The sequence below is a fragment of the Mixophyes fleayi genome, chromosome 4 (assembly GCF_038048845.1).
Source record: "Mixophyes fleayi isolate aMixFle1 chromosome 4, aMixFle1.hap1, whole genome shotgun sequence".
NCBI lineage: Eukaryota > Metazoa > Chordata > Amphibia > Anura > Limnodynastidae > Mixophyes > Mixophyes fleayi.
In genome coordinates, this window is record NC_134405.1 from 193,604,266 (window position 1) to 193,631,309 (window position 27,044).

A 27,044-nucleotide genomic window follows, 5' to 3' on the forward strand; every position below is an offset into this window, starting at 1 on the left:
TTCTCTGACAAATATGCACCTGAAGAGCAATTTAAATCGAGCTGACAAGAAGTCACACATCCAGCCTATTCAATATATATAGTAAAGTATGCAGCATATATACATATATATATATATATATATATAATTTACTTCAATTGATTCAAGCTATTTTATTTTTGTGTATATAATCATATTCTACAGTAAAAATAGATGTACATTAAATATTTTATACGCTTTTTCATGTTAGTGACTAATGTAAGTTTGCACATGGATTACTCTATAGTACTTTAATAGCACATTATATATTGAAATCTTTATTTTCCTGAGAACAAAAATTTTTGCATACAGATTTTTTTTTAATCCTGAATCATGCAGGAAGCAGTTTATCATACTGACCAAAGCCATTGATCATGTGTGATAATAACCAAAGAGATCCATGTACTCATTAGGAAACTGTAGATGGGCCATGATAGTCTATTCATTATTCATGTACAGTATGGGAGATTAAGAAATAATCATCAGTTCCATTTATAATGTAAATGTATTATTGAAAGCTCTAATGTTATTTTCTATAATGCCTCCATGGCCAGTGTGATGCTGCAGCTTACATGTTAATTGATATGAACTGACATGTCGTCAAACAAACAATCGCTGCTGCAGACATTATTATTATTATTATTATTAATATTTATTTATAAGGCGCTACAAGGCATCCGCAGCGCCGTACAGAGACAAACAAAATCACAATACAATGGGAGACAGCACAGTACAGTAAACACAGCAACTCAGTACGCTCAATGCACAGCTAGAGAGGGCGGGGAAGGGGGAGGGAGGATCCGAAAATGACGGGGCCCAAGAAGGGGGGCATGGAAGACAGGGAGACCCCCAGGGGGGAGGAGGGAGCGAAAGTGGATGTGGGGTGGAGGACCTTTGAGGAGGAGGGCTAAGTAGCTGGAGAGCAGAGTTAGAAGTGGTGGAAACAGGAGGAGAGATGGCCCTGCTCAGAGGAGCGTACAATCTAAGGGGAGGGGTGGACAGACAGAGAGACGCAGGGGAGAGAGGGAGAGTAGGGGGACAGAGGCAGAAGATAAGGTAGGAAATTAAGTGGGAGACAGAAAGGCTTTAAGAAAAAGGTGGGTTTTTAGGGCCCGTTTGAAGCTGGATAGATTAGGGGAAGTTCTGATGGAGGGAGGGAGCTTGTTCCAGTGGAGGGGGGCAGCGCGGGTGAAGTCTTGGATACGCGCGTGGGAGGAGGCTATAAGGGGGGAAGAGAGGCGACGGTCAGAGGCAGAATGGAGAGGGCGGGATGGAGCATGAATAGAGAGGAGGGTGGAGATGTAGGGTGCAGTGGAGTTGGCGAGGGCCTTGTAGGTGAGTGTGAGGAGCTTAAAGAGGATTCTGAAGGGGAATGGGAGCCAGTGAAGGGCTAGGTAGAGGGGGGAGACAAAAGAGGAGCGGCGAGAGAGGAAAATAAGCCTAGCTGCAGCGTTAAGGACGGATCGAAGGGGATCGAGATGAGAGTGGGGGAGGCCAGTGAGGAGGAGGTTGCAGTAGTCCAGGCGGGAGATGATCAGAGAGTGGATAAGGCATTTGGTGGCATCTTAGGAAGGGCCGGATGCGAGCGATGTTGCGCAGCTGGAAGCGGCAGGATTTAGCAAGAGAGAGGATGTGGGGGCCAAAGGAGAGAGAGGAGTCGAGGATGACACCAAGGCAGCGAAGTTGGGGGACAGGGGAGATAGAGGTGTTGTCGACAGTGATGGAGAGGTCAGAAGGGGATGGGGTATGAGAGGGAGGAAAAACTATGAGCTCAGTTTTGGCAAGGTTAAGTTTGAGGAATCGAGAGGACATCCAGGAGGAGATGGCAGAGAGGCAGGCGGACACCCTAGAGAGGAGGGAGGGAGAGAGATCAGGAGAGGAGAGGTATAGTTGAGTGTCGTCAGCGTAAAGGTGGTAGCTGAAGACATAAAATTGCCCCAGTCCTCAATGGACAAATAATGACTTTTTCACTTCTAGCTAACATGCAAAACCTTAATAAAGTTTTTTGCAACAAATTTAAAGACCTATTGAAATATTCAATGGTCAAAGATATTAACAAATGGCGGTCTGGAAATGTAGAAGTGGCGGTATGAAAAATGTAACTGGAATGTAAGTGAATGGAATTTGAAAGCTTTACAATGAAGGCAGTAGGAAGTGGTGGTATGGCATATCATCATATACAACCCCACTTCGACCACTAGATATAATAAATAAATGGATATTTAATTAAAAATTTAAAATGTAAACTATTTTACATTTTTAAAGTTAAGTGTAGTGTTATCTCTATAAACATCTTTTCCTAACACATATCTTATACATTAGAGGGACTGCTTAAGTGGACAGCTATTCCTATAGCAGTATATCATTAATGATGTTTTACAAATAGACCTTTTTCATTCCTCCATCCAAAGCACAGTAAAAGGTATCCAGGAAATGAACAAAAACAATATTCATTTCTGGAACAAAGTGTTAATGTCACAATTTTCACTATTGCTTTTATAATGATTACAGTCGATTACAAAGAGCACTTTGTCAGCATTTCATAAATGAGATTAAATTGGTTTGTAGATAATTTGATTGGGAAAAAGTAATGTACTATATTTCTATACTCTCTAATGTAATTCATACGATGTAATATGCTATAGTGGTTACATGCTGTTTTTTGTTAGCCTCATTAAAGCTCTACTTAAAAACACATATTTATTTCTAAGGTCCACCCGGCCCTCCAGGAGGTGTCAGGACAGAAGAAGTGAAAGATACGTCTGTAAAACTTTTATGGAGTAGTGGGACAGACAATCATCAGCCAATTTCCAAATATATAATTCAAGCTAGAAATCCATTGTCGGAGGACTGGAAGGATGTGAAAACAGGTATGTTGTAAACATCTTTTGGCCAGAATGAGTCCCTTTCTTATTCAAGACCTGCCAAAACCCTTATCTTTTCTCTTATTATCTCCTATCTTGACTACTGCAATCCCCTAATAACTGGAATTACCCTCGCCCATCTTACCCCTCAACAATCCTTCCTAAATGCCACAGACCTTGTCACAAGGGACACTCCCTCAGTCTCTCTTCGATCTGCCTCAGACCTACGCCTCTCCTCTCTGGTACCCACCTCTCACTTCTGCCTTCAAGACTTCTCCTGTGGTACTCCTTACCTAACTAAACTCAATATCATGCCTGACCAGACTCTCCCCCAACTTTCAAGTGCTCTCTAAAACCCACCTCTTCAATCCTATCCTCCCTCACCTGATACTACTCTCTCTACGTGGTCTACAAGCTCTAAACCCATGTCCATTCTGAGTCCCACAAGCTCCTGTTGCCTCAGCATTTCCCTTCCCCTCTAGAATGAAAGCTCTCATGAACAATACCCTCTCTACTCTTTGTCTCGTCTGCATCTTCTTCATCAACCTTTTCTCTACTTGTTTTGTTTTTAGACGATTTGCAGGATTTGTAACTCTGACTGCCCGGAAGTGCAGTTTTGTGGCACCTTACAAATAAACAATGATGATAATATATTTAATCCTAACCTCAATTTATAATTGTTTCAAATCTTTTTAGGATTCTTTATCTTGTGACAACTGTGTAGCTTGCCTTCCCCCCAGAAAAAAACCCCAGTTCCTTTATTAGTGAATGTGGTCCGAGCAAGTATTTGGATTTTAAAAGAGGAATAGTACACCACACCTTAAAGGGAGATTGCACTACTTGAAAGTTGCAGATGTTAACTTATTTGATTTAGATAGTTTAAGATTTCTAATAAGAAGCAATGGTAAAAGCAATAAACTATTTTGTAGTACTATTAATGGGTTCTTTTACACAACCAGATGTGTTTGAACAGGCAGCAGCCACTCTTAACATTATTAATGTAAATAAAGTATGCTTTTTTTTCATGACTCTGTGTAATACTAACTAAATAAAGGGTGTTTGATGTTCTAGTGTAATGTCATAAGAGCATTCTGTCCTCCACCAAATGAGTAAACGGGTGAAAATAAAGCTGATCAGAATGCTTGCTGAGGTGTAAAAGATAGTGACAATAGAGAGTAAGGTGAAAAGCTCTTGGGCCAGTGCAAAATTGTAAGCTGGGGCTTCCCCAGTACCCCTCTCCTTCTTAAACCCAAATACATTCTGAAAATAAAAACAGATGCTGGGGAAATCATTCCCATAGGCAGCAAGAAAAGGGCTGTTGAGTCAGAGGAAACAAGATATTCGCAAAATATTTCTAAACTGGATTGAAAGAAACCAGGATTGGTGCAGAAATATGGGGAGGAGCAGCACAGTTATTTTTTTAACCTAAGGATGTAGATTGATGTATATCCCCTTTATGCACTTTTATTCTCTGAATGCAGAGTCAGATAAATTATTATGGGCATCCCATATTTTAATTAGAATGCCCCAATCTTATTATGTCCAACCAGCTTTACCCATTAAAAGGAGCCACATTCCCTATACGACCCTATTCTTATTATTATTAATATTGTTACTATTGCCAACATATTGCGCAGTGCTGGACATTGAGGAAATTACAACACAAACAAATTACGTACAATGACATGAAGCAGAAGGTAAAGGTAGTGAAATAACAATTGTAGCTGTGCAGGCACCGTGCCAGTTCCGTGCTCTATGCTGATGATGATTAGAGGAATGGTGGCTCTTGGCAGTCGGTGATTACAGGAATTGTGCTAGTTCCTGACTCCAGATGCCTATGGAGCTTGTACAATGTTCAACCCCCATAACCCATGTTTCTATTCCTGTGACTTGAGGACTGTATTGTTTACTACCTGTTCTATCATTAGTACATTAAATCTAATGTGATAATTATTAAAGCTAGATTTGCTTTAATTTTGGCAGATAGCTATCAATATTAAATAAGATCAGGTAAAATAGCATAGATATGAATGCATTCTCACTAACTGCATACAATATTTTGAATTCCACAGATGTATAGTGTGAAACATGTATACAAGTTTAAAATTGTACAAATGCATTTATGGAATCTAATGTAAGCAGTGTTTGGAGCAATTATTTTTGTTTCAAGCTCAGTGGTTTTCTGTTATTATGGAGCACCTTGTCTAATACATACCAAATTACTTTCAAATTTACCCCATGTCTTAACCAAGTGGACCCATGTCCTTCTCTCTCCTCCTCATTAAACTGTTTAGCAGGACTCCTCACAGTATCTATATGGGAAAGGTGCTTAGTGATCATTTGTTTATGTATCACATTGTCACAGAGTAGCAGCAAATGTACATTTTACCCCTTTTTTTCCCCTTTTTTCTTATCCAGAAACTATAAAAGGGGTTTCTGGATAAGAGATACTATACATGTAATTGTATGATTTGATTCATGTAGTAATGTTCATTCCTTGATTTAGAAATCCCCAACATTGAAGGAAATATGGAGTCGGCGAGGGTAATAGATTTGATTCCATGGATGGAGTATGAATTTCGTGTGATAGCAACCAATACATTGGGAATCGGTGAAGCAAGCATACCGTCGTCAAAAATAAGAACAGAGGGAGCAGGTAAGTGTGGTCTGCAGCCCATCGGGATTCTGTAGAATGATTTGAAAATTACTGTTTGCCAACAGTCCCCACCCAACTAGGCACAAGCAATATTTTAATGAATAGGCAAAAATGGCAAACCTTCTACAGACTGACCAAAGTAGACTCACAGCTTTAATTGCACTTAAAGGTGCATCTACCAAGTATTAAACAAAGGGTGTGAGTTTGTATGTATTCAAGTACTGTCTTTTTTTTTAATAGTTATTAGGAAAAGTTTTTGGTTTTGTCTTTTTTCTATGTAAGAAATGCTAATATTTATACCTGATAGTATGCGGGTTATGTTACAGCTCCAAATGTTGCTCCTGCTGATGTTGGAGGTGGAGGTGGAAGCAATCGAGAGTTAACAGTAACGTGGGTGGTGAGTATAAATAGATATTGACAATATTGTACATGATTTATTCCTTTCCTTTGTAAAGTATGTATGCCCACCAAAAATGTGTTTTTTTGCGTATCCCTGACTTGCTACTCCTTATAAATATCTGATTTTAACTATCCTCCAAATAGGAATCCTGCCCATTTAACCCTATCCTCAAAAATGCTAACCGTTAATATTTCTCTGATGCCTTAGGGTTGAAGTCAAGCATGTATGAATTTTAACACATAAGCTTGTTTACTGACTATTATCAAATGAAGGTGAAAAATAACTGCTCTGGGTTGTCACAGTCACCTCCACATGAATGCAAGTATTACAGACTGTATCAGAAACAAGACACTCAGGGGCATATTCAATTAGGGTTCCGATCCACGGTAACGCGCGTTACCGCAGAAAGTGCGCACTATTGCCGGTAATACGGTACCGCAATTTTCGTATGAAACCCTATGGGCTGCGAACGAAAATCCACATTATTGCAGTACCGTGGATTAAGTTAGCGGCCCGTTCCGGCGCGATCCAGGAATTGAATATGCCCCTCAGAGTTGTTCCATCTTCCACAATCTGGATTACAGTTTATTCTTAACACAGCGTAAAAAACGAAAATAAGGTTCAATTGTATTTGAAGCATAAGGCAGCAGGATAATTAATAATAATTATCTGCAAGACATTGTATAATCAGTTGGGGGAATACTCCTGTATTTTACGTATTTATTTTTCTCTACAGCCCTTAGCACGGGAATATCATTATGGGGACAACTTTGGCTATATTGTTGCCTTTAAACCTTATACTGAAAACGAATGGAGGAAAGTAACAGTTACCAACCCTGAAAGTGGCCGATATGTACATAAAGATGACACTATTACTCCTGCTACTCAGTTTCATGTAAAAGTTAAAGCCTTCAATAAAATAGGAGATGGCCCATTCAGCAGCACAGCTGTCATTTACTCAGCAGATGAAGGTAAGTGAGCAACATCCCTGTACCTACCTTTGTGACTTAAGCAAACTACTGGTGTTTTTTAAGCTGAGACGGTTGCAATTTATGACATTTGCCTAAAAGATGACACATAGAAACTCTAGATAATACAGTTGAAAGTTCAGAAACGCTAAACACACAACTGTTCCTTTCTGCAGTTATAGTGCAGCAAAAAATCTGGACCTAAACATATTTACTCCCAGTGGCATATACATCCAGTTTATACCACGCAGACGTGAGAGACACTTACGCCCTACTTGCGCCCAATGTTTTTTGTATATCAGCCCATGTGTTTTATGTATGTATACCAATCAACGTTAGCAAACCACAACTGGTTCTCTAGTGCCAGAGACCATCATCATCATCATCCGCTATTTCATCCTGCCCCTGACAACATGCAAATAATATGGCTTTTTCAGTCCTTTATGCATATTTTCTGCATGTATTTGCAATTGTGTGAACAAGCCCTTACTGTAACTCGGCCTACGTTAGAAAGCCCTTGTCTTGCCTCTCCAGGTGCAGGCTGGCATATGTGGTAGTATCACGCAAGTCTGCATCCCAATTTCTGTTAATGCGTAGAGTTATTCCACGCAAGATATCTGTCACGCTCACTCTTCGGGGCTCGGCGTGCTACTTACCAAGTTTCAGGCCTCTGCTTTGTTAGGTGGTGGCCGCCATATTGAATTATTCAGCATGCTTAATAGCACGCATATCCACTCCATTTATTAAATCTGGGCCCACATGGCCTCTGCCCTCCATGCCTCCCTATTACCTCCAGAATATATATGTCCCATCTGACAGTCAGAGGGTGGCAGAACATTAAGTCTAGCATTTGACTGCTTCTTCCTGGTTCCCTCTTGTGTTACGTGCATATTGCATCCCTACTTTTCAGTGTGTCCTGGTTAATCCATCCACATCAGTGTGTCATGGTAATTCCATCAACCCCACAGTGTCCTGGTTATTCCATAGATGTCATTGACTTCCAGACTATTCGCTATCGTGTGTATTCCACATCATTCTTACTTGTTCGCTGTCACCTGCTAGTCATATCTGATACCTGCTCGGAGGGCCACCACCTGCCAGGGATAGTGGCCAAGTCCATATCTCCTTGCAGGGGTCGCTTGTGTACACCTTTTCCTCGTTATACTCCCTGACTCAGCTGCAGGTAGTGCCAAATAAATTGACAGTTGAAACCAGAAAAGTTCATGTGTAATTCCTGACAATAACCTACACAAACTGGCAAAGTAGTCACTCTGCATCAGCACCATGAAAAATAAAATAACATAGAAAGAGAACATAGCTATTCTGATCCTTTATTTTTTGACTTGGGTTGCCTGATTCCGCCTCTCCTTCTTGTTTGACTTATATACAAGCCTCACAGGGTGTGTCCTATTTGCAATATTGAGGCCCCAGGTGCACAATGGCATGATTACACCATTGCGTAGTGGAGGCATATTGATGCCAATCACCGTGTAACCCCCCCCCACACTTGCCCTTTGGACCCAAATGTTCAAAATTGTGACCCTCCGCACTAAATGAAGTGTAGCATAAAAATATATATAATCAATAAATGAATTAGTCATCAGTATAGTTTATTATTTTTTATTAGCATGGTGCACTCTCTGCAGTATAAAGGTATATGTAATAACAGAAAAAGAGAGAGAAAGAAAAATACTACTTGTGGGAGACACACCCATTTCTCCTGTTATTAATTAATAGGCGAAATAGGTGTGCCTCCCACGAGTAGTATCTTTCTCCCTTTGGACCCAGGCAAGTATGGGTAAGCTACCTGTTCATTATAGCTACTTAATATATCATCTTATTTCTCAATCTAATTTTGAACTACATTTTCTTCTGTCTTTTCTTCCTAGCTCCCACAATATCCCCTGCAGGGATAAAACTTATAGGAATACCAACATCTTCTGAAGTAACTCTAACCTGGCATCCAGTGATTGGACAAACTATTCTAGGATACCAGGTAAGATTTGCAGTTTGGTTATTTGTGAATAAGGAATATATTACCATGTAACTTGTACATGTCATGAGACTTCAGCTGACCTGTATGAAATCCTATTTGTGGTTTGCATTCCATATACTAAGTTTTAGAGGTAAATATAGAGCGCCTGATTCATTAAGGAATGTAAATGCCGATAAGTGCCGTATTTTGTGTTATATTGCTCTGTGCATGCCCAGAACCAGACCAGTTCACCTTCGAGCGCAAAGAACCCTTACTACAGTCTATGACTTCATGGGTGGAATGGGGAGGGGTAAATAATCCTAAATAATGAGTTCATGGAATTATAAAATATCAACCTTTATTGCAAACATATGTAACAATATATACCCAAACAAAAAATTTAAATAAAAAATATAAAATAAAATATAATATAAAAATAATAAAACTGATTAAAAAAAAGATGGTCAGATATACACCACTTATATATGCGCATATATTAGAATAATAAGAGTTTTGACCAGTGCACTGATCTAATCAAACAAAAATGTTCACTGTTATCCAAACTGTTATCACAGGGTTGTGATATATGTGCAGTTTGAATAACAGTGGATATTTTGGTTTTATTAGTTCAGTGCACTGGTCAAAACTCTTATTAATCTAATATATGCATATATATAAGTGGTGTGTATATGACCATCTTTTTTTTAATCAGTTTTATTCATTTTTATATTATATTTTATTATTTTTAATTTTAATTTTTAGTTTGGGTACATATTGTTATATATGTTTGCAATAAAGGTTGATATTTTATAATTTGATGAACTCATTATTTAGGATTAGTATCTCTTCTTCCAGCGCTGTTTTTTTGTTGTTTCTTTATGGTTTCCATTGTTTGAGAACTCACAGGCTCTCAATATCAGCTGCAGGAACTGAGCTACTAATCACTTTGTGCATGTAGTTTTCAGCGCCCGGGAATAATTTGTTGATTTTGGTTGAAATGGGGAGGGGACTGGGCATATGCACGTAGTCAATACACAGTAAGGACATGCCAAGCTCGGGTGCACTCAGCAGTGTCCGATTCAAGCTTTATGTAAGTGTTTCTCTGTTGTATAACTTGCACCAGCTACAGGTCAGGTGTAAGTGGCAGTTACAAGTGATGACGGTAGATAATGCAAGCTATTACATGTCTTTGTAATCAGGAGCAACGGTAAAAATGCTTTTTATATATAGTGGACATTCATAACATCCTCAAATGTATTTTATGGGGGGGGGGTATGAAAAGAGAAACTTTTTAATGACATTGTTTTTTTTTTCTGCAAGTCCTTTTGGAACTTTATATTCCACATATTTATTGGACGTATCTTGCAGTGTATTGTCTGTTAGAGTGCATCTAGAGCCGTATTCAACAACAGACTTATCTTTTATATTGGCTCCTTGTTGAATATGGATATGCCCGACTTACGTGCGTTTTAAAAAAACATACAATACATTAATTTTGCATGCCTAAATGAACCAGGCCCAGAATATACTGTATATATCATACTTACAACAATAGTGCTGCCCATAAAAAGAGGATATCACACAGGACAAGGAGGTGGGGCTAGATATAAATGGGTCTAGATAGAAAGAGTGTGAAAATCAAGAGAGGTGAGTAAATACACACACAGCTTAGCTTACTTTTATATTCTGACATCTGAGGATTTTGTTGGGAGTAGCACACCATTCACATGTGCCTTTAAAATGAGTTTTCTGTTGCCGGTAGACACTGTGATAATGTGTTATTTCATGGTGTTATTTTTCTGATGATCTCTCCCTACTGCAAAATGATTTACCGTTTTCTTATCTGGCTTTACACATGAAATCTAATATTATGGCCCAGAATTGTGAGCTGTAAATAATTCTAGTATTGGATGCCTGACTCTCATATTTAGTGGCTCTGTAATTTTTACATCTGAAAAAGTCAGTATTTGTAACATTAATGTGTAGTCTCCAAGCAGGCATTGCCCAATAATTATCTGTTCAGAATAGGTAATTTTAGTATCTTGTTTCATCTGGTCCCTTGTGCATGCTTAATCATCCAAAACAAATTTGTTCTCATTTGAAAATGATTTCCACTCAGTCATCTTGTTTTCATTATTTCAAACTCATGTTTTCTCTTTGACTTTTTAGTGCTAGAACTATTAGTTCTATACTCCCTCTCCCTCCCTCTCTCCCTCTCTCTCTCTCTCTCTCTTTTACCATAAAATATCATGTAATGTGTTAAATACAAAAACAGTTTCCTAAAGCAGATATAAAATATTACATTATAGACAATGTTAGTCCATTTACATATATGCTACATATTACATTATAGACAATGTTAGTCCTTTTACATATATGCTACATGTTACATTATAGACAATGTTAGTCCATTTACATATATGCTACATTTTAGTCTACTTTATTATTATTATAATTTACATATAAAGTAATAGATACATTCCATAGCTCTGCCCAGCTGGAGAAAATACAGCCAGGCACAATTAAAGTGGTTTAATGATAATCACATAAGTGCTGCCAATTCAAATAGTATCATTAGGGACCAACTGGTTGAGGATGTGCCATTTTAGAGGTTTAAAATTACAAAGTGCACATTAATCGAAGACAATATTATATGAGGAAAGTGATGGCATTTAATATATTGTGTACTCATATGCAGGGCCGCCTTCAGAAAAAATCGGGCCCAGTTCGGGCCCCCCGTGCCATCCGGGCCCCCCCCCTCATGAGCACCCCCCCCCCCTCATGAGCGCCCCCCCCACATTAGCAACACATTCTTTCATTCTTACCTGGGGCCCGCCGCTGATCTCCGCTATTCTGTCTTCAGCCTGGCTGTCACCGTGACAGCCAGGCACCACGATCCGATCGCAGGGGTGATCTGTCACAGGCAGAGCACATGATCGCAGGGGGAATGAATCCTCCACCCCTGCGATCGGATCGTGGTGCCTGGCTGTCACGGTGACAGCCAGGCTGAAGACAGAATAGCGGAGACCAGCGGCGGGCCCCAGGTAAGTCTTTGCTGAGCTGTTGTACCGGGCCCGGTACAACAGTACCCCCCGTACCCCCCTGATGGCGACCCTGCTCATATGACTAATTTTGATAAGAGCACTGACTTTAAACCATGTTCTTTGAAAAAATATTCTCGTGGCTTACAGGTCCGTTATTGGCGCAGTCAAGACAAAGAAGCAGCAGCGCACAGACTGCAACTGGAAAGCTTAGATACTGTAGTCAAGATTGAAGGATTGCTGCCAAACACCTACTACCACTCAGATGTCTGTGCATTTAACAGTGCTGGGGACGGTCCTAGAAGCCATATCTTTAATTTCCACACTAGTAAAGCACGTAAGTCTAAAATCTGACACTATGATTCTTTTGGCTCATTAAAAGATTTCCAAATCATATGTGTTAAGTATGTAAAAATAACATGTTGTTGGACAATTGCCCTTAATGAAACAAAGCACATAGCTAATAGTGCTGCTGCCAAGAATATTATTGTTTGTACCATACATCATCCAAAGCATGGAAAATTAGGTGTAAGTTTATCTTTTTTTACTACTTACAATGTGTGCAATACTGCAAAAATACAACACACACTAAGGATCGATTTGTTTGCCATGTCCCTTTGTTTAATTGTTCACATGCATTGCATTAACATGTGGACCCCATAACAACACAAATGCATAATATGGTGTCAGTTTACCACCAAAAAATACAGACACTCAGATATATTACATTGCCACACAATACAGGTCAAGTAGATTAAAGATGTCAGAGTCTGAGAAATTGACCATGGTGTTTCTGGTTTATTTGCACCACAATCTTTTTAAGCTATGGTCATTATGATCACACCAGGCTATGTACATTTTATAGTCAGGTTGGATACAAATTGTATGTGGGGAGCAACGGACAGTTTTGAGTCAAGGATGACATTTAGGCAGCAAACTTGAGACGTAGAGGTTATTGCAGTGTTGTAAACAGAAATTGAGATATCAGGTAGGTATCTTTTTTTGTCTGGTGGAAATAGTATCTCAGTTTTTGAAAGATTAAGTTTGAGGTTGCTAGGAAACTTCAAGATGAAATGGCAAATAGACAATCAATAATGTGGGCTCCACAGACGTGAAAAGACCTCAAGAGGATAGATAAATTTGAGCATCATCTGCACAGAGGGGATTCTGAAAACCAAAGGAGTTTTATAGTATTTCAAGAGTAGTGTTATAGATAAAGAAAAGTAGAGGGGCCTAGATCTGAGCCTTAAAGTACCATGGTATTGAAGATGTTTCCTCTTCATTTGTGTGATCAATTGAAGAGAATGTGCCGTTGGGTACAGTAAAGGAATTGAGTAGGTTGGAAGGAAGGGAGTAGAATAAAGGGATGACATTGAAGATAAGGCAGTTATCTAAAACAAACACAATATAATGACTGTGCAGCTTATGTGACTCTCACAGTTACATAATAAAACAAGATTTAGGTTTGAAAAATGATATCATATATTTGTTGATAACTCTCAAAAGTTCATAACTTTTTTATATCCATTAATTCTTGTTTGAGCATTTTTGGATGGTATATCTTGGGAGCAGCAGATCTCATACATCTTTAGTCTAACATTCTGTTATGAAGCAGATGTTTACAGCCTACTCTCTATTTCACAGCTAGTATAGTACCACCCTTTTTAGAATCATTACCTTATCATCTTTGTTATCATTTGTGCTCACAAATTTAAGGAACGTTTTTTTCTCCAGCTCCAAGTCAGAAACCTCACATTATTAGTGCCGTGAAATCTGGCTCCCAATTTATCATCACTTGGCAACATGTGACACCATTATCCAATGAATCTGCAGTAGATGGATACAAAGTAAGTTCTACCCATCTCTATAACTGATTTATCAATGTTTATGTTCCTTAGTTTATTATCGTGCTGTAGAAGAAAATTAGAATTTTAAATGTACATCACAGTTTGTATGTAAAATATAGTTAAATTCTAACCAATATAAATCCTATATTTTTAGATTAGAGGAAAGAATAATAAGTGTCTTCAAAAATAATCTTAGTTCTGTCTATGGAAGTTAACACTGTTTTAAAAGTGATAATTGTATACATTGTAAGATAGAAATTGTGGTGGGAGTCATATCCCTTCAATGAAATATAAAGCCAACACAAATTCAGATCTGATCAAACAAAAACCTGACACAAGCACTTTGTCAATCCTCAAGGTTCTGTACAGGCCAAATGGAGAAAACAGTGGCAGGGTGTTGTCAACTGCAAAGCATTCTATAGAACTGCCGGCTCCAAAGGAAGGAGAATACATTGTTGAAGTTAGAGCCGTCAGCAAAGGAGGAGATGGAGCTGTTGCTTTCATTAAACTTTCTAGTAAGTGTCTTGCTTATAAAAGTAAAACTTGTTTTTTTAAAGTATTTTTTATACCGAAGAAAAAGTATGAAATAACAACAGAACAACTTTTAAAACAAAAAGTAGAATGTACAGTATTTTTCAGTGTTACATGTTATGCAAGACAAGACATAACACCTTTGATTGGTACTACCTTAAATGCAGTTGAACTTCTCTTTTGCCATTGGTTGAGATAAATAATTGGTAATTATTTTAATTGCAGGCGACACATCAGGAATAATTCCCAGTATTCTTGGTATACTGCTACCAACTTTTGTCCTGGTTTTCCTGGAATTCTGAATGTAGGCCTCTTTAAAACGTCCTGAGTGCAGTGTACTCCTTTTCCCATCTCTGGAGGATACCATCATTCAATGACTACTGCGGCACCACCTTAAGCCAAAAATGAAACACAAATATATATTACCCAACAGATTTATTATGAAATTTAAAGAGGATTAAGGCATTCAAGAACTACCCTGGAATCATTTTCAAGGACAAGAGATAATTTTTAACTTGTTCCAATATGCCTTATGAAACACTTACGCCAATCTGTGACAGTTGCATGATCAAACGGGGCAAGTTGCAGTGTTAAATTACAATAACCTAGACTGTACAGTGAAAGTATCACCATCCATAGGTGATTAAACTTAAATAACAAATTGTGAAATATACTAGAGATACAAATGTTGTATATGGTATGTGTAAGAGTAACTACATCTGTCTGTACTATTTGTTTTGTGTGCAACATATTTTAAATGAACCCTGTCCAGGGCCTTAGACATACAGTCAGATCAAAAACATTATATTAGACAGAATTTAATTTACTACAACAAATGAATGTAGATTCATATTGCTGAAAATGACAATTGAATATAAGAACTCTGAAATGTACACACACATATCACTGAGTGCTTTCAAGTGCAGGCATGGGATATAATGTTCCTAATACCAGAGTGACCTATTTTCATTACGTCGGAGTTTGCACATGCAAATGTTTTGTCACACTGTAAATAGTGCAATAAATGGCTCACTTATGAATGTAAAGTATATACAGCATATAAACCATACTTTAAAAAGTAGAAAAACACATAAATATTTGAAAAAACGTAAAATGTATTTTAGGGAATTTGTGAAGCCATGCGATTAATAAGAATGAGACATTTGTAGAAGTACCGGAACAGTCAGACATTGGTTTCATTAGTCTCCTTGTGGTGTGTGACTGCGGGGTAAGCACTCTTCCAAAATAGAGGAAGCACTTTTTACCAAAGCTGCACAAACTGTATCACTTAGTTGGACAAATGGAAAATAATGAAGGACATTTATGAAAACTACAGGTAACTATAAAGAAAAGGTGGTGTTGCCAATAGCATACATCAGATTCTAACTCTCAGTTGTTTAGTACAGTTTATAATGATAGTGAATATCTGATTATTATGGTCAATGACATATTTTCTATATTATGGAATACAGATAGAGAACATTCCATATGGACAAGTGGCGTGATCAAGAGCCCCCAGCAGTGAGGGACAAGATCTATTGCACTGCACTAACCCCTCCTACTGAATTGTACATCAATAGACATGGGACGCAGTTAGACTAGATCGCGAAATTTGTCTAGAACAAATGCGCTCCGTCTGCAGTATACATAACTATCCACAGATATATATCTAAGAAAGGTTTTATTTAGGTCAAAATGATAATATTTAAGTAGTTGTCTGTTCTAAACAGGACTGAAAATACTATGAGAGTTTTCCTTGATTCTATGTGTAGATGTAGCTGCGTTTACTGCCTATGTTACATGAAACAAATATGGTAGTCATGCTACTACATTGCCCATTGCTGGCAATGGGATTTCCCAGTCGTTCACATCTAAAGTTGGAATGTTGTGTCAGGTGTAGAATAAATTCGAACTACATCTGTACAAACTATTGTAAATGTTAATGTAATTGTGAAAACATAGAAAAGTCACCTATATCATGTTGTGTAATTTTTGTGACATTTCCAAAACACACATGCCCTGCATTGATCAAGTGAGTTAAACCGGAATATTTGACTTTTTGATTGGCTTTTATTTAGCAATGTGCTTGTAGAGACAGGTCTTCAATCATTAATTATGGATTAAAACATGATATCAAAAATAAAAACTGTTAATTCTGTATGGTTTGGTATGGTATGGTATGGTATGGTAAAAGTAAATGTGACCTTATTCCAGAATAGTTGTGTAACAGTTGACGATGTGGTCCAGCTTGTGATATAGTAATATAAGTTGAAAAAGTATATTAGGAGAAGAAAGTGAATGATGATGAACACAACCAATACTGCTCAAAACTGTTGTGTTACTGACACTTCTGAAATTAATGAATGTGTTTGTTCTGACTTTGTCTATAACTTTTTTTGTATTGTTCAGACATAATTATTTCAAAGTTGTGCTTCAGTATTCAGTTCATGTGTGAATGGTACAACACAGTATTATAAAACCGGGTTTAGTAATAGTGTAATGTTTCAGCTTATCTCCAAGAACTATGAAAGTGTATTCTTTTTTTTATCATTAGCACAACCTTGTTATCTGATTGGGTATCATTTTACCTTTATAGAGTCAATACCATAGAAGTCTTTATTAATATATTCAGAATGAAAACAAATCTGTGATTCTACTGTGTATCCTGTCTTTAATTTTTATATTTTTTTGTATTGCCTACATCCATGAAAAATATCTCACTGTTGTTTAATTCACATAGTCTGTTCATTAAACACTTATTACAATGATAGAGCTTTTTACTGCAAAGTGTAATGAATTACCAAGACTATAAAAATGCTACATGGGAAGTATCACTGTTTCTAATACAAATATGCTGTGCAAAGCTTTTCCAGCAGGGTACAGTAAGAATACTCATATAGATGGATCAGGGGTGCAGCCCCAAATGGTATGACAATTGGGGTGCAGTGCCTCTCCTGTTCCGTTATTGCATTGTACTTATACCATAACTATAATTTGTCTTGCCAAAATGCAGGTTTTATAGGAAAGTGATGAATCCCATTTTAGTACTAGCTAAAGCACAGGAGTAAATGTTTTTATTTGCATAGTTCCAGTGTTATTTTGTATTTGTGTATCTGTCAACCTCAGTTAAAATTTTGCCAAATGCCTAATGGCCTTTTCATTTTTTTAATAGAGGAAGGAACAAAATAATAGTTTTTTTCTTTTTAGCTCTGCGGACATTTAAAGGAAAGACAGTGCTCCTTTCTAACTCTAAAATAAACATTTTAAGAGTCAAAGCCAGACCTGGGAATGCATCAAAATTGTGCTTTTTTGAATTTACAACCAAGACTGCTACCTTGATTTTCAACTTTCTGCAATGAAATATAACTAAATATATCACCTATATTAAGCTAAGCTTTTAATTGTAACAAGATAAATGTTCATTTTTTTCCCTTTAAATGCTAAATTGTTTTGTTGCAGTTGCATTTCTTTAACCTCAGTTGTTTATTATTTTCTTTTAGGTGGAAAAGACAGAGATTTTATGTTATCATTTTTTGAGTGGCATTGGTTAAAATTAAATATCAGTATTACACCCAATGTAACTGCTGGCTTTTTAATTTACCAAAATGTTATGTTTTGTTTTTAAAAAAAACAATCACCAAAATAAAGGCATTTCACAAACTATGTTTCATATTTAGTAATGTTTTTATTCTTCTTTATAGTATACAGTCAGTTCAATCTGCAGACTATGGCAGTCTAATCTGTAGAATAAGTACTGGAGAACCACAAGTGCCAGCATGCCCTAGCACACAGAGCCTGCTGGGACCTCTAATTCGCCAGGGAAAAATGTCAATAAAACACAGAGACAGGTTTAAAACTAACTTTAATTGAAATAAAAACACCCCAACACATCCCTCATTCACCCTCTTTATTTCTCACTTAGATCCATGCATGGTATCTTCTTCATCAGGTGTAAATCCAGGGCTTGCTGAAAATAAATCCCTCATACACAATGATGTACCAGCTATTAAAAGCTACTGTCGCATATGAGCTCTAAGCGTCAATATAATATAGAGATTCTCTTGTTCTGAACTCAGGCCTTGATTATCCCCGCCACAGGCCTGCTTCACTAATTCTGTCTCCTCTTAATCCTAGTGCTGGGGTCATATATTCAGTCACCAGGAGGCTTCTCCTATTTGCTCCTCATTCTTTATGATCCACTTGTCCCACTTCCTGTGCTGGTGATAGTTTAGTCTGAACCAATGTGCTGAACTCTGTGCTTACTACTGTGATACCCTGCTGTTTATTGGACCTTGCCCTTGTCTACCATATTCCTTTTGACCTTAGCCTGTTATTTGGATCACTGCCCCATGCCCTAGACCTCTGCTTTTTTACAATTCTTTCCTTACCACTGCCAGCCTCTGACCATAGTCTCACTGTTTCAGTAACCATGGCGTCCTGGTAAACTCATTGTAACTGTCAAATCACTGTTAATAAATTGTGCCTTGCTGGTCCTTTACTGTGTCCTGTCAACTACCTCAAATACCCTGAATTAATGCTTACCTACTATGCATGAAATCCTGGGACAACTGAATATTTGTGAACATATAGAGGGGAATTCAATTTGAAGAACATCGCGGCCGTGGGATTTTACAGAAATCTCAGCTGATTTTACCTCACACCCCATAGTGGTGCGAAGGAAAAAGAGCGGATATTTTACCGTAGTAGCGGTAAAAATGTGCAGCCGTGATGTTCCTCAGAATTCCCCCCATAATGTTCAACATAAAAGGGGGCTGCTATAGATGAAGAACCCATGAAGTTGATTCTAGGGTAATATTATTTGATAAGTGTTATCATAACACATCCCTCCTCTTCCATTTACTTGTCTTCTTTCCTTCCTGGTCTTCTTTCATGGATTCTGACACATTTCCCTGTGCACTGTTTATGATTTAGATTTTGGTGCAGAATTGCTGGATAATGCAGCTAGTAACTACTTTGTCCTAAAGATATGGGCTTCATCAGCACTGGCGCTTCTCACAGAGCTGAGAACAAAACTCATTGCATCAGAAACTTTAATGGGTGGCTAAAGAAATCGTATTATGAGGAGAGATTTGGATTTATACTCCATAGTCATGACATTTGGCAAGATAGGGCTTATACAAAAGGAATGGCCTGCACCCATCTTCAAGGGGAACCAGAATACTAAGTGAGCAGTTTGAAGCTTCATCAGGAACTATTTAAACTAGCAGAGGGGGCAGTAAACTAAACAGGGATAAAGCAATCTGCTCCCCCAACCAAGAGGTATCGTTTTTGTAGGCTAATAGTACAGGAAACATATCTACAGTAACAGAACACAATGCAGATCCAAATAAAATAAACATAGAGAGACGAATATCGCTAGCAATAGAAGATGCACAAACAAAACTCTCAGAGCTATGTGTACTAATGCTAGGAGTCTAGGAATTAAAATCCCAGAATTAAGTGTGATAATGACAAGGGATGCTCTGGATATTGTGACTATTACTGAGTCATGGTGCAATGAAAACCATGACTGGGACATAGCTATACCGGGATATACTTTATTTTGGAAGGACAGAGTGGGAAGAATTGGAGGAGGGGTAGCAATGTATGTGTAAAAAAGTATAAATACTACTTTAGTACAAAGTATTGAAGAAAAAACTGGGCTCTTTGGGTGACCATAGTAACGGGACCACCATAATACTGGAGTGATCTATAGACCACCAGGTCAGGATAAGGAACTGAACAGGAACCTATTGCAGGACATCAATAAAACTATTAAAAGTTGAGGTAATCATGTGAGACTTTTTTTTATTGAAAAAGTAGCATCATTTATATAAAGTACAAAAAACACAGGTCATACGTTTCATTAAAGTGTACAGAGTACACCGTAGGACATAATCATGCATACATTTTAGTACAATACAGGGCATAAAGTACAAGACATAACATCCTACACTATATACATCAAGTACTGCACTAACCATTCAAACTTTAAACCATATCACATTACAATAAAAAAAATTGGATGTGAGGGGGAGGTAGGTGAGAGGAGTAGGGTGGGGGAGTCACGAGAAAAAAGTCTTTATTGAGGACAGACACAAAAGGAAGGGTGCATAAATAGACATGACATTCAATAATACTTCAAGCTGTGATGGGGGAATGGGTTGGAGGGGTTAAGGGAGGGGAAGCACAAACCAAAGATTTTATTGATAAAAAGCACACAATGGGGAGAAGGATAAGAGGGAGACAACAATCAGTAACAATCAATCGTCGCCTTCTTCTTCCCCAGGACTGTCAAGGGTGTTATAGTCTCTTAGCAGGCTGTGGATCAGCCTGCGACAGTCCTGGATGGTCATCTGCTCCCGCTTCAAGATGAGGCAATTCCTGGCAAGCCACATAGCATCCTTAAAACAGTTCATAAGGCGCCAGGCCTCCTGGATTGCTCCAACGGTGTGGGTCCCAGGAAATAATCCATAAAATACCGAATGGTATGAAAGGCAAGTCCTGGGCACACTGTCCTTAAGTTCATGTTCCAGGGCATCCAACGGTGCCTGTGCAGTGGGGCAGTCCCAAAAGATATGCTGAGCAGTCTCCCTTCTGGTGATACAAAAGGGGCAGTGAACATGTCTGCACAGGTTCCGGGAGTGCATAGGATGAGTAAAAAATGTATATTGGCGCTGATAGATATGTAAAAAATTAGGGTGAAGGTCAGAACGCAGCTGTGAAGGATTGGTTAGATCCTAAAGTATGTACAATAAACAAGAAAGAGATTCACAGCGCTGAAACTGACAAACCACACCAATCTATAATGAGCGAAATAGGTATAAAAATATATGTATTTATTATCACACAGTATTAGTAACAATTGCACATAATATCATATGATGTATCCAAAAACATACAATACAGAGAATATTGATCCATATGTACTTCTTGATATCAGTGCACTGATAGACCAAATGGGTTACTTAAAACATTCACATAACCATACAAGTGGTTGGTAAAACACCTAAGATGTATCTGCAAAGATAGAATGAATAGAGACAACCTCTATTATAAACAATGATCCCATGGGTGATCAGCCCATAGCGACTCTGATAAAATATATATACACACGTTGCAGCTGAGATGTTAATATATATAAAAAATATAATATTTAAATCACTGCTTCTTCAAACGGAGCAAAGGTGGAGATAATTAACTACTAATCTGGATCACAGTCCCGAACTTTCAACACTGTGGTTAGTTGGAATGCATACGTCCGTATTGCACCAAATAGGAATATACCTATATATATATGCACTTGTACAGAACGGGTCTATATCATAGAGCCTCCAATAGATTGATATAATGTACAGTATATACTGAGAAATAATGAATAGCTGTAATTAGGTATCAGGTACTCACGATACTTTTCATAAACGAACTGAAGGCTGGTGAGTCCAGGTAATAAATCCGCCATCATGCGGGTGGGACCCTGCCTGTAGTATGGCAGCTAGAGTGTGATGGTCCGTCCGTTCAGAAAAATCCACTGTACCGAGTGGTCACGACCGGCCGGTCAGTTGGAAATCAGCGTGATGTTAGGTGGATGGTCTGGGTGTGTGACGTGTTCCGCTCTTAGGTTCAGCGACCCCTGGTGGTAGGGAAGCGGGCAGCGATCACTACAACTCCGTTCCATTATGAATTAAATCTAACTTCATGAATGAGATGATTCTGATGTTTATACACATGCAAACACTAGATGGTGAGAGTACTCCTTCCTTATTCCTTCCTAACGCGATTCATCACCCTAGGTGACTTCTTCAGAGGATATCAAAATAATGGTCCTGTCTGAGAGGCAGACCCCCCTCGATAGCCATCCATGCAATGTCCTTATGTCTATTAGTCAGCCTCTTAGAGGCCACATTCTCCCAGACGTGTTTGGCCGTAGCCACAGGGAGCCCTGGAACAAACTCCATAACGACTTTAGCTCTGATGAGCTTGTGGATAGTTTTGGGCTTCCACAAGTCTGATTTAAGTCCCTCCAGATGGTGCTCCCTCACAAATTGTCCAACATCCAGGTAAAACCAAAGTGTAGTCCAGTTGTAAGGGAAGGAGCTGTCCCACTTGTCCCAACCAAGGTTCCTCCAAAGAGACAGAAGGAAAAAACGAGACATGGACTTCCCAGCAGAGCAAATGTTCTTTTTTTAATGAGTGTCCTGCGGATGCAGTTGCAAACAAAGAAAGCCTGCAGCATGGTGGGGATATCAGGGATCCCTTTCCCACCCTTGTGGGGCTCCTTGTACATCACTGACCACTTCACTCTGTCCATTTTGGAGCCCCAGATGAAGTGAAAGACTGTCCTCATGATAGTCTTACAGATGGCAGCAAGAAGTGGCCAGGCTTGGGCTGTGTACTGCAGAACGGGAAGAATCTCGTTGGGCAGCACCAGTGCTTTCCCTTCGATGGTAAGATCTCTGAGGCTCCACAGTCCAACTTTCTGTCTGACTGTCGCCAGTCTCTCTTCCCAACACTTCAGGGCTGCCTCCTCCCCACCAAACCAAACTCCATGGGTTTTGATGAAGTCCGGCTTGATTGTGAAGGGGAATGCAGCGGGGGATGACAGGTGCCACTGACCAAACAGCATCGCCTCTGACTTCCCGCAGTTGAGCTTTGCCCTTGAAGCTCGGCCGAAGTTCTCGCAGGTCTGGACGAGTGCTGCCACTGAACGCTGATCAGCGCAAAAGACAGTGACCTCGTCCATGTAGAGCGAACACTTGGCCTTTAGACGTTCTGTACCCGGTGCGGTTTAGCCTCTAATCTTTGGATTCCGCCTGATGCACATCGCGAAGAGCTCTATACAACAGACAAAAAGAAGAGGTGAAAGAGGGCAGCCTTGTCTGACCCTAGACATGACAGAAAAGGGGTTAGTCTTCCAGCCATTCACCAACACCGAGCTGTAAATATCAAGGTACATCAGGTTAACATAAGAACAAACATATCACCCAAACCAAACCTGCACAGAACCTTACGCATAAAATCATGAGAAACACAATCAAAGGCCTTCTCCTGATCAAGACTGACCAGGGCCATGTGTGCATGGCGATCTTTGAGGTAATGGACCGTTTCCCTCAGCAGCGCAAGGCTGTCTGCAATCCTGCGACCAGGAATGCCTTAAGTCTGGTCAGGATGAACAATCCGCTCAATGACAACCTTTAGCCTGTTGGCTAGTACCTTGGCCAGGATCTTGTAGTCCACGTTCAGGAGGGAGATGGACCTCCAATCTCTCTTCCTTGCGCTTATACAAAATCGTGATCAATCCCTCTCTGAGTCGGAGGCATTCTGCCCTCCACCACCATCTCCTCGTACAGCTCTAGCAGGTCCGGGCCAATGAGGTCCCACAGTGCTACATAGAGCTCCGCTGGGAGACCATCACTGCCCGGGGTCCTACCCGGCCTAAAGGATTTAGCGGCAGAGTGTTGCTCCCCCAAGGAGAGAGGGACGTCCATGGCTGCTCTACCTGTAGGATCAATAGGGTTAGTGATACCTGACAGAAACGATTCAGCCGCATCGTTGTCTGTAGTCTTAGGGGAGTAGAGGTTGCTGTAGTGGTCTGTGATGACTCCCATGATGCCCTCTTTCCCCTTCCTGGGGGTGCCAGTCTCGTCCCGCAGCTCAGTCAGGGGCGTATGGCCGGAGTGGAGTTTTCTGAAAAAGAAAGAGTTACATTTCTCACCCTTCTCCAGATTCTCCACCTTGGAACGGAAGATGATGCGTCTGGACTCCTCCTCGAAGTGCCTTTTCAGGCCCCCCTTGGCCTCCGCCAGATCATCCTTCACGTCCCAGCCGCAAAGTTGGAGATCCAGCAGGGACTGCAGCTGACGCTGAAGCCTCCTGAAGTTTCTTCTCCTCTTACACGCCTGTTGTCTGCCCTGAAAGAAACTGCGAAACTTGCACTTGACATACTCCCACCAGTTAGACATACAGTCAAAATACATTTTGTCATTTTTCCACATTACATAAGCATCCCTCCCCTTTCCAGCAGAGCACAGTTCCACTTCCAGGAGCCGGGACCGGGAGGAAAACCGTGGCCCAGAACCCCCTCAAAGAGAATGGCCCTATGGTCAGAAAAGAGGCAGGGAACCATGACATGCCTGTTCTGTCTTACCGCTCTCGAGGTAAACACAAAGTCAATCCGGGAACGCACTGAGACATCGGGGCGCTGCAAGTATAGTTTACAGAGCTGGATCCCACTGCATCCCGCAAGGATGCTTCGGCTACCATCTCCTGCAGCAACCTGGAAGAAACATCAAGTTTAGCATTGTTGTTAGAACTCCTTCCGTCTTCCTCTATAGGACATTTAAATTCCCCAGCCATCACTACCGCCCTGGTGGTTGCGAGCTGCGCCCGCAGGGTCTGGAAAAGCTCCAAACGCTCATTCTTACCCGGGGATGCATACACACATATAAGCCTGATAGGCTCACCCGCCCAAGAGCCATCTACAATAAGCAATCTGCCGCAGACAGACTCCTGAACGGAATCTAGTGTGAAGAAGCTTCCCCTGATAAGAATGGCGACCCCTGCAGACTTACAGTCACCCCCCCCCCAGACCAATAGGAGGGCCTGTGACAAGAGTGATCTATAGACCACCAGGTCAGGATGAGGAACTGAACAGGAACCTATTGCAGGACATCAATAAATCGGTATTAAAAGGAGAGGTAATCATGTGAGACTTTAATCTACCTGATGTGAACCGGGAGGAGTCTTCTGCAAGTTCCACTAGAAGTAGGGACTTTCTGAATTCCTTGCAGGGAACATCCCTCAAGCAAATGGAGAGGGAGCCCACTCGCCAAGATGCAATATTAGACTTAATTCTTACAAATGGTAACAGAATATCTGATGTAAATGTGGGTGAGAACCTAGGATCCAGTGACCATCAACCAGTATGGTTTAGTATAAAGACAGAGGCCAACTCATCTCACACAAAGACAAAGGCAGGGCCGTCTCTTCCATTGGGCACGATGGGCAGGTGCCCGGGGGCCCTGCAGGCAAGGGGGGCCCGTCCGAATCCTAAAAAAAATAAAAATGTTTTTTTTATTTTTTTAAATACTTACCTTGTGGTCACATCAGCGGTGATCAGGCTCCCTCCCTGGTCCCCTCTTCCGTGCTGTGCTCGCCGTGAATGCTGGGCGTGATGTCACGCCCAGCATTTACTGCAACCAAAGCACGGAAGAGGGCAGAAGAGACTCAGCGGCGCGGAAAAAAGAAGAGGATCGGACTTAAGGTAAGTTAAGGGAGCTCCTATATATATATATATATATATATATATATATTTCTTTTTTTTTTTTTCGGGGCCCGGTACACTGCATTGCCCGGGGGCCCATAAAGTTGTTAAGGTGGCCCTGGACAAAGGTGTTAGTTTTTAGGAAGGCTGACTTTGTAGAGATGGGAAAATGTGTAAGTAACTCTTTGGCAGAGTGGAAGAGCTGGAAAGGAGTGCAGGAGAGGTGGGAAAAATTAAAAAGTGCAATACTTCAAGCAACAGACCTTTGTATCAAAAGGGTTAGGACAAGAACAAGGAAAAGGAAGCCAGTGTGGTTTGCAAAAGAAGTAGCAAATAGTGTAAAAAAAAGCCAGACGGCATCTAGGAATTACTGTATAAGCAGACCCAGAATAATGAAGACAAAGAGTAAGGCTTTTGACACTGTCCCACATCGCAGACTGTTAAATAAACTCAAAAGCTTGGGACTGGATTCTAAGATGGTCAAATGGATAAGATCTTGGTTGCAGGATAGAAAACAGAGATATAGTAAATGGAGTGCATTCACAGGAGGGAAAGGTTACCAGTGGAGCACCCCAAGGATCTGTACTTGGACCAGTGCTTTTTTATATTTTTATTGGTGACATTGCAAATGGTATTGAAGGGAAAGTATGCCTTTTTGCGGATGACACAAATAAATGCAATAGGGTAGACACACCAGGAGGAGTAAAACAAATGATTGATGATCTAGGTAGACTAGAGGAATGTCATAAAACAACTTTTGCATAAGATATTATCAGCGCTATACTGATTTGCTTCCTAATATGTACACCCTAGAAGGTGGTTCTCCCTCTTATATCAAACAGAGTATATATATCAAAATATAAATGGTGTACATACATAAGGCGCCAATCTTAGAACACATCAAGATGAGAGGCAATTTTATTTTCCTTAATTACCATCAATGGTGAATAGTAGTTCTCACTAAAACTCAAAAAGAATCAACATGGTGTAATATTTTCTTACAAATAAGATGAATAATAGAGTATGAAAAATCCCTATATCCACCAAGTGCCAGTAAATGGAGATTACACCTGGAAAGAGTGAAATCTGCCAAGTTTTCCGGGTGTAATCTCCATTTACTGGCACTTGGTGGATATAGGGATTTTTCATACTCTATTTTTCATCTTATTTGTAAGAAAATATTACACCATGTTGATTCTTTTTGAGTTTTAGTGAGAACTACTATTCACCATTGATGGTAATTAAGGAAAATAAAATTGCCTCTCATCTTGATGTGTTCTAAGATTGGCGCCTTATGTATGTACACCATTTATATTTTGATATAGACTAGAGGAATGGTCAGGAGAGTGGCAACTACAGTTTAATGCCAAAAAATGCAAAATCATGCACTTGGGTCTTAAAAAACCCAAAGGCTAAATACAGTATTAATGGCACTATAATGGAAACTACTGAGGAGGAAAGGGATCTAGGAGTCACTATTT

The 27,044-nt window shown here is 39.8% G+C and overlaps 1 protein-coding gene across 2 annotated transcripts in view; it reads left to right on the forward strand.

The window, feature by feature from the left end:
- Window positions 1–17,963, forward strand: part of CNTN1 (contactin 1) — a 137,772-nt gene extending 119,809 nt beyond the window's left edge. For both annotated transcript variants that reach the window (XM_075209055.1, XM_075209056.1), the window contains 9 exons: window positions 2,730–2,888; window positions 5,389–5,538; window positions 5,865–5,935; window positions 6,675–6,909; window positions 8,796–8,902; window positions 12,073–12,259; window positions 13,657–13,769; window positions 14,128–14,284; window positions 14,526–17,963. In XM_075209055.1, the coding sequence (XP_075065156.1) occupies window positions 2,730–2,888; window positions 5,389–5,538; window positions 5,865–5,935; window positions 6,675–6,909; window positions 8,796–8,902; window positions 12,073–12,259; window positions 13,657–13,769; window positions 14,128–14,284; window positions 14,526–14,602 (1,256 nt within the window). In that variant the 3' untranslated portion in view covers window positions 14,603–17,963. The remainder of the gene's footprint in view (window positions 1–2,729; window positions 2,889–5,388; window positions 5,539–5,864; window positions 5,936–6,674; window positions 6,910–8,795; window positions 8,903–12,072; window positions 12,260–13,656; window positions 13,770–14,127; window positions 14,285–14,525) is intronic.
- The last annotated feature ends 9,081 nt before the right edge of the window (window positions 17,964–27,044 follow it).